The sequence below is a fragment of the Cyphomyrmex costatus genome, unplaced genomic scaffold (assembly GCF_001594065.2).
Source record: "Cyphomyrmex costatus isolate MS0001 unplaced genomic scaffold, Ccosl1.0 scaffold127, whole genome shotgun sequence".
NCBI lineage: Eukaryota > Metazoa > Arthropoda > Insecta > Hymenoptera > Formicidae > Cyphomyrmex > Cyphomyrmex costatus.
The window spans coordinates 519,930-529,430 of record NW_017275249.1 but is presented as its reverse complement, the minus strand read 5'-3'; the positions used below and the strand labels follow the sequence as shown (position 1 = coordinate 529,430).

General features: G+C 32.2%; 1 protein-coding gene across 1 annotated transcript in view; it reads right to left on the bottom strand.

Annotated features, from left to right (window-relative positions):
* Window positions 1–5,382: 5,382 nt before the first annotated feature.
* LOC108782428 (odorant receptor 46a-like) overlaps window positions 5,383–9,501 on the bottom strand; it is a 37,301-nt gene continuing 33,182 nt past the window's right edge. The window contains exons 7-8 of the mRNA XM_018550707.1: window positions 8,739–8,943; window positions 5,383–5,577 (exon numbers count right to left, since the gene is read on the bottom strand). Of these exons, the coding sequence (XP_018406209.1) occupies window positions 5,383–5,577; window positions 8,739–8,943 (400 nt within the window). The remainder of the gene's footprint in view (window positions 5,578–8,738; window positions 8,944–9,501) is intronic.

The following is a 9,501-nucleotide window of genomic DNA, read 5'->3' as shown; positions in this document are numbered from 1 at the left end:
TTGAATTTGTTAAATCACTCGAAGCACTGTGATTTATCAAGAGCATGCTCACCGTAAGCTTCGACAAGCATTCGATGCGATTCTGCAGCAGTTTTCTTTAAATGGTAACAGAAAATCAATGCTGTCTGCAAATCGTAGTTTCCAGGCACAAAATTCGACATGTTCAACGCTATTACAGTCTATACCGTTGTATGAAACTTGTATTGTTGCAAGTTGAAAATCTTTCAAAAATTTAAATAATTAATATAAAAACTAGTTATAGACTCTTTTTGTTAAAAACAAATAAACAATCGTGAATTATAAGGCTATAAAGAGTCAAACGCAGTTGATCATGCGAAAAATTAATTTAATCTTACAATTAAAAATACAGTCGAACGTTTCGGTCTGTGATTTAGACCATCTTCAGCGACCAAGTGATAATAAATACAAAGCTCCATATACTCCAAGTTATAATGCCAATTGAAAAACAATTATTGTTAATTAATAAAAAGTTTCCGTGCACCAACCAGAGGTAAAAGCATCGTGCGAAGATGTGTAGCAAAATTTTTTAAAAAACATTTCTGAAATGTTACATATAAAATCTCAAAACAATGGTTTAAATTTAAAAACTGACACAGAAGGTCTTGATCGGTCGTACATAGATATTTTAGAGAAATTGACAACAGTATGATTTGACCTAATCATTTATTTTTAATTTATTTTGTTGTCAGTAATTTAACGTTCCTCATTGTATCGTTTCCTTCTGATGAATACGGTCACATATATGTTTAGTCAGTCTAAATTTATGGAATTATGAATTTAAATTGTGTAATTATGTTTTTGTCTACCAACAGGGGTGAGTGTTTAAATATTTAAAAATTTTTGTTTTAATTGTCTTTGGATAATTTTTAATAGAATAATATATGTTATTACTGTCTTTTCACAGACATATTACTGTTTTTTAAAAAATTTTGCTACACATCTTCACACGATGCTTTTACCTCTGGTTGGTGCACGGAAACTTTTTGTTAATTAACAATAATTGTTTTTCAATTGGTATTATAACTTGGAATATATGGAGCTTTGTATTTATTATCACTTGGTCGCTGAAGATGGTCTAAATCACAGACCGAAACGTTCGACTGTATTTTTAATTGTAAGATTAAATTAATTTTTCGCATGATCAACTGCGTTTGACTCTTTATAGCCTTATAATTCACGATTGTTTATTTGAAAATCTTTGTCAGATGTCAGAACAAGGAAATGGCGTCAATGACGTGCTCTGACGGTAACTACATTGACAGCTGTGACCATCTATTGGTAAATTCCGGTTTCATACCTGATACATGAAATTTCATGTCTTTTTTAACAGTGAAGCTACGTCATCTTTACGTGCTAAATTTGAACAAATTATTTTAAACATGCTTTCTTGATATACCGTTTTCGGAGTATAATTCGTGTATCCTTTTACTGCACTGCTCATTTTTTTTTGTAATAAAAACATAATCTTCACGTTAGTATATTAACAGTACACAGATGCTACTCAGAAAGGTTATTCCATATAGCTATTGAATGACGACTATGTTTCACGGACACGAATCGCATCGGATATAGTTGAGGCTGGCCGAATGTAACCATATATTATGCTTGTTGCATGCGCAGTGGTCTACTACTGAATGTCCATACCCTTGTCTTTATATCATGATTGGGAGTCTTTTACACATTTTAATAATAAATCGGATAAAATATTTGTATGCCTTTTTATATTGTCTGTAGCAATTCAACACAAGATTGTATTTCTTACAAATGATAAATTTATGTTATTGCATAAGGTATAAGTTTGTACTTATACCTTATTATTGTGACGAGAAAGATAACATAATATAATGTATCTAAATACTTTCCAAACTAACTCTGTTCATACATTTGCTTGTCATATAATAAGTGAATTGTTTCTTGATAAAGGATGTAATCTGCAAAAGGAATGTCGATAGGTAACTTATAAAAAAAATTGTATTATTTTAATTCAATTAACATTTAATTTAATATGATTTCTGCTTTTATATTAAAATACATTAATATTTTATGTATTATATATTGTGTTATTCATATACTCTGATAGCAAAATCTACTGAGACAGATTTTACAGAGTAGAGACTGCTACCAATTTTTAGTCTGTTTTCTGTTTCTGCACTAGACTGTACTAGAACTCTCTTTCTTGATTTCAACAAATATCAAACATATATTTGTCTCATTTTAAGTTCCAGCAGTGTACAGCCCACGTAGCACAGCAGTGCGTGCGAAGCACTTTTGAAGTACTGGTCAGATTGCACCTCCCAAAATTGCTGTCAGTTATGCCCTTTCATTCACTGATATGTATAATATGGATAGCGGATGGGCTGCAATTCGTGTGCCGACTTAGAGCCGCCATGTTTACTCTACTGTGTCATTTTCGGGAATTGTCGGTATCTGTCGGGTGCATTCGTAATGTTATGTCGCGCGGTTAATATTAAAAAGGCTGTTTTCTGTTCGGTATGCCGTTATAGATTTGGTGATCGTTTTTGTAAATTGGAATGCAATATGAAGTGCTATTTCTGTGGGAAAAAGGCAGAGAAGACTGCATCGGTGCAAAGAACTCTTTATCGGTAAGGGAAATTTGCTAATAAATTACGTTATTGAGGTTATGCGATAAGTTTAACCAATATTTATTCTTGCATGGAAAAACTTCTTGTCAATTCATTCAATTCCTACTTTTCGTTTTCAATTACTTTTAATGCATTTCAATATTCTTCTTAGGTGTTCAAAATGATATTGAAAGAATTACAAATTTCAATTCTTTTTAATTCTTTTTCGTTTGCCGGGATATTTACAAACATTTACATTTTATTGCATTATCATTTTATGCAATCATCGACGTTATTCGCCACCAAACAATAATGTTATGTTTATACTGATTTCAAAGCTCCCGCGGAACCGCTATCCTTCATTCCCCACTCCCCCCACTTCTCAAATGACACACCTGAGTCAACATGGCGGCCCTTCTATTCCGCACAAAAATTTAGCATTGCTGCAGGTATAGGGCATTCGCTATCCATATATACATATCAGTGCTTTCATTGCATGCGAATAAATTGGCAAATTTCAAGTCATTGATCAAAAAATGATAATGCGCGTAAAAACGCTTTAAAAGTACATAAAAAAGCATTTCTTCTGCGCTTATATGCAATTGTATGCGCTTATAATGCGTTTTTCATAGCGGATTTCGAAAGCGCTTTTAAAGTTGCTAAAGTAAAATGTACCTATATGCGCACTTTATTAGCGCTTTATATGTAAGTGTTAATTGTGCTACGCACTAGTTCAGCTACGGAAAACAGATCTTTTGATTGCAGAAAAGCAACAAATTGTATACAAAATTTGTATTATCTGACATTGTCAGCAAATTACTGTCAGAAATGTGACAAAACCCGCTAGACATGTTATGTCAGTAGATTGATAGCAGAAATCGAGTTAAGTCCTGTATAATCTGACGGTAGATTGAGAGCAAAACCTGATCAAGCAGACTACTGAGTTTCTGTCACCAATTTGCTGGCATAGTCTCTGTCAGTGCAGGCTTTGTCGACAAATTCATAGTCAAATGCAGATACAGATGGCTATGGTTTTGTATTGTAGTCAAAATCTGATCAAGTTTGCTAATTTAGCCCCAAATTGATAATATTTTCCTATCAGGGTACATTTTTAGTATATACGTGCATATAGTATGTGTATACCTCACGTGTGCCAGTATTTGAATAAGTGAAATAAGGAATAAGATCAGAAGTAAAAATAATACGTGAGTAAATAAAAATTATAAGATCTAAAATCGCTAATTTATCAAAACTATTAGGTGTATAAATAAGTTTCCGCCGTTTTTTCATCAAAAATGAATGGTACCTAATGTTTTATTTGAAGTATTGTCCATCGCTAGCCACTATTTTTTCCCATCTTTCTGGTAATTGGTGGATTTCACGTCGGAAAAACAAAAAATGTCGAAACTATGTTCTTTGTTTTCAACATCAAATTCACCGTTCTTAAACTTTTGGAACCACTCAAGGCAACTTTTCTCATTTAAGGCAGTCTCACTATATGCTTCTACAAGCAATCGATGCAGATTTCTTCAAATTAAAGAAGCTCCCGCAAATGACGCTTATTTGGCTAAAAAAAAACGCGACATTTTCACACGAAAAAAGATATATGATGCTGATACAAAATCGCTAATATTTCAAGGTTATGTTGTTGCCAGATGTCCAACCTTACGATATGACGTTTTACAGCAGACAATTTTAATTTTTAACCATAACATACTAGAGTCCCTATACTAAGAGTCTGGCCAAGGTCTAGTTCTTTGGTCTAGTTCGACAAAACATGGCGTCGTCGTACATAACCAAAAACGTGATGTGATCGATGTGGTACTGCACTATTCGATAAAATAATGAAACGGTATATTACATTTCGCATAAAAATTGATTGCAACAAAGGACGATTACTTTATATATTAAAATAAGAATTATACATATAGTAGTAAAACTATGACTAGGCATGCTGCTATGATATAATTTACTTATATCATTTTAATGTATTTTATAAGTAATGTATTTATAAGTAAAAATTAGAGGATATGTTTACTTATGAATACTATTAAAATTTATTTGTATTTGTATTTTTACATTAAATAAAATGTTAAAAACAACTTTATTATCTCATTGTTCTGTTCCTACTAACTGAATAAAACTGGTGCTGTTTAATAATAATGCTGCTATTAAATGATATAATTATTTATTTATGAATACATTAATTGAAATTATATTTGTATTTTCACATTAAAAAATTGTTAAAAACAGCTTTATTACATTATTGTTCTATTCTTATTCTTTCTATGATTCTTACTAGTTGAATGATACCGCGTCCAAGATATTAAATTCGAGACACTTCATTGGCTCTGCCATATTTTGTCGAAACCAATAGGCTGGATGACAACCTTGGCCAGACTCTTAGTATAGGGACTCTATAACATACTGGTGACGCCATTTTTTGTCAAACGGCGAAAACTTATTTATACTCCTAATATATTAAAAAAAACAATACTAAAAGATGTGCTATACTCAAAATTACATTCAAATTATACTTCAATATACATCATTTTCAAATATACTTTTATATGTGTATATATATATATACATATATATACTTTACTTTTGCTTTTGCAAAACGCTAAATACTGAATATGACGTTTTTAAGATCTGAAAAAAATAAGAAAAACATTAATATTTAGAAGATTACAGATTTATGTGCAATCCGATTGTATTTTCGTACGTACGCGACAAATATCAATAATATCAAACAGCATATCTTCATGTTTTTGACATACTATGTCAAATATTTATTTTGACACCAAATGATACTAACGTTGCTATAAGACTGAAGGGATAAAGTTATGAAGAAGCTGCTTGTGAACTTTATAGGAATTGTACTGCGTAACATGATCATCAACAATCCTTTTTTTTCATCGATCGATAGTAATGGCCAATCCATATGATATATAGCGTCTGCTATGCTCATACTCTTTTAATGTAATACAAATAAAGTTATTATTATGTAATAATATCGAATAATCTTAGTGATATTATTGTAGTTTTATACGTATACGTGCGTGCACGTATAATATGCATTATTATATTAAATAAAATTCATATGTTCAAAATGAATACTCTTATTGTGATCTATTAGGTGCTTGAATTAATTCGCGCTGTTGAAAAAGGTCAGTAGGGGAACCCGGGGTATAATGGTTATAGTTAAGTTTTTTCAAGTTTTAAATATATTAAAAATAAATAAATCAACTTTCGAATATATTTAAATTTTCTTTGGAGTCTTTACTATAAGAAAAACCTAAGTTTTACTGCAAAAGTACAAGTTAACAGGACGAAATTATTGTTTTGTAAGAGTGTGTCATAATCTCACTATGTCATTTATGCGGGGTATAATGGAATACCACATAAAACTTGTCTACTTTTAAAAAATTAATATTGATATTGCTTAAAAGTGAGTTAGAACCATAGATATTTATATAACACTATAGATCGCTAACTCCCCTATGTACCGTGCATAAAAATTGATTCCAAAACTTATGTATTACGAAGCGTAACGTCAGAATAAAACGGTCACGTGGTTACTATTGTGTCATGGCCGCGGTAAGGGCACATAGGCGATATACGTAAGTGTAACGTTCGTTTGTGTGTGATTTTGGAAAATTTACAATGCCATTATCTTGTCGTGTTAAAAGTTGCCGCCGTTTAAGTGGAAAAGAGAATCAGGAGGTAATATTTCATAGGTTAAGTCGCAAGCCTCCTAAAGTTATAAATAGCCCCGGGCCTCTCAACTCTTTAATCCGGGCCTGGTAACGTGCCAACGTCACGGACATGTGACATGGGTTTAGTACATACTTTTCGGAATCATGTACTAGAGCCAACGACATATATACATAGACCGAGCATTTCCATGCTTTTCTATGGTGGGAGTTGAAGCCGGAAATTGACAGTTTAAGTAGACCCGTGTTATCTCACTTTATCTCGCGGTATATTCAGTTATATTCTTTCCAACCAACCTTCTTGTACCGTTGGTCTACACTTTCTGCGACTAGTATTGTCAAGAGCACATAACCTTTCTCATATTATATTGTTGATTCCGTTGATCCCAGAGAGAAACACGAAAATGACAAAAAATGTTGTTCACTAAGCAAATTTAGAAGAATGTTATATAAATGATGCCTAAGTTAATTGGTTAGGTTAGGTTGAGATAAATATATCACTCGATTATATTAATATAAATTTTACTATCATTAGTTATACTAATTAGGTTTGTATAATAATTATTTAAATAAATTTGATATATTTTCAACATTATTTCAAAATAAAATAATTTTATCTCATATGTTTATGATCGCACTTTCTGACCTGTTTATTTACACTTGCGACTGTCAAGAGCGCTTCTCTTTCTCTCTCAAGGTAGAAAGAGATGCAACGGGTCTAGTTAAACTGCCAACTTCCGGCTTCAAGCTAAGAACAGAATGCTCGGTCTATGTATATATGTCGTTGGTGTGCACCATTATGCCCCATGATTAGTGCGCCATTATGCCTCAAAGTACATTAATTTATTTTAGATAACATAAAATACCACAGATAAACAATATATTTGTATAGATTTTTTACTAAAGTAACAAGAAAAGATCATATAATAAGATAAATGTACCTGTGACAATAAAAAATAGAATTTTATTATTGTTTACCTTACACGAATAAGGTGAACTTCCGAAAGTGGCCAACGTCCGATTATCATGAAACTTGGCAGAAATAAAAAGGATTTTCATCGACAAGAAAATTTAATGCTAGAAATGTTTGAATGAAGTTATGATGTGCTTATTATTCTTAGTATACTACATATTAAACCTTTACAAAAGGAGACCACCCTCCGATGATCTTGACCTTGACATACTCGTATGTTGTCAAGTTCATGACCCTGAGTAACCTCCAACAGGTTTTAACCTGTTCTTCTACATCTTTCCCTGTTCAGAAACGTTGAACTTTCCACGCGAAGTAACTTTTACTCTCCCCCCCCCCCCCCCTCGACTTCTACGATTGTACTGTTGCTATGATAGTACTGTCGGGGCAGACCTCTGTCGACGGTGTGGGTGTGGGGGGGGGGGCAAAGGCCACCCCCTTGCACCCGCCAGTGTGTGTGTGCTATGCATACAACTTCTATAATTATACTGTTGCACGTGGGGCGGAACTCACTGTATCCACGTATACATTTGTTTACACTCATTGTTTTTTCTAATATTTTATGCTATACTTAGCATGATACTTCAGTCGTGATAATGACAGAACAACGTCATGTTCGTTTTAAATTGAAATTGCTTCAAAAATAAAAAATATGTATTATTTATAATTATGTGATTTTAACATCCACACAATTTTATTTATGGTTTTGAGATTTATTGTGATTTGTGAGGTATGTCACTTAATTTAAATAATGAATTTGTATTAAATTTTATAATAATTGGTACAATTTATTTTTCAACAGAATACTTTATAACATCCTATCTGCCAATTCGATGTGACGTGTCTCACAAATATTGTTTTATTATATTTAATATGGAAATGTACTGAAGATGACTCTAATATTAGTCGAAACGTATTATATTGTTCATTATTGAATAAATGATACTTGTGAATTCAATTCAATAATAAAGGTTTATTAAAATTGCGTACCAATATCAACGCTGCACTCTCATTCGCCCTTGAGGACTGTACTATTTTTAAATTAAGATCTGGTTAAGTGGGGAGCCAGCTAGGCAGATGTGATCGCCTTGAAAGAATCTGAATTTTTCTACCGCGGAATCCATTTGTTACTCGAAAAGTGGGAAAAGGTTATAGCTTTCGATGGACAATATTGTGAATAAAATATCAGGTATCTTTTTGGTAAAAAAAAAAAATAAAAGTTTTTTTTTTAGTAAAAGACAGCGAGAATCAATTCAAGCACCTAATAATATAGAATACTTCAAATTTATTTGATAAATCATATGTTAATTTATCTTGTCAAATATGTCAGTTGAGTTGTACAAAAAGTCTGTTATTTTCAATTAATTCACAAAATCAATAGTAAAAGATACATCTGTTTTGTGTGGATACTATTTTGTATGGATTATATGGAGTATACAAGGTAGTTACTTTAAGCATTACTTCGTTCCCGGACCAGCAATAAAAAAAAATTTGTACAAACATGCAAATGGTATATGCTAAGAAAGATGCAGCTGCAGAAAGTTCTCTAATATGTGTTGACAAGTAATACACACTTGTGCACAATACCAGTATACTACTAAAGAACTGAACGAAGAGCACTTGATTGAATATGATGTTTACCGCTTTGGCGTATCTGGAATTGTTCCATGTTAATTTTGTATTACATGTATGATCAAAATTGGGAAAGTTACCTTACAAATTATTTATATGTATATATATATACCTGTATAATACAATAGTTACATTATATTATAATATAAAAACTGAGTACATACAATAAGTAAGGATATTTTTTTGTTATATTTTATTATTTCCTTCAATATTGGGTAAATATATAGAATAGGGGAGCCCCCCCCGATGATCTTGACCTTGACATATGTTGTCAAGGTCATGATCCTGAGAAACCTCCCGCAGGTTTTAGGTGGCGGTCACTGTCCGTTAAAAAGTTATTAACAAAAAAAGTTTCAAAATTAACGTACCATTTCTCGGAAATTATACATATTAATGTATAATTTCTGTCATATATGTATTATAACAATTACTATTTTTACATCTCCTTGTGTTTAGAAACGTTAAACTTTCCACGCGAAGTAACTCTCACCTCCCCCAACCCCCTGCGAAGGGGCATACGACTTCCACGATTGTACTGTTGCTATGATTGTACTGTCGGGGCAGACCTCTGTCGACGGTG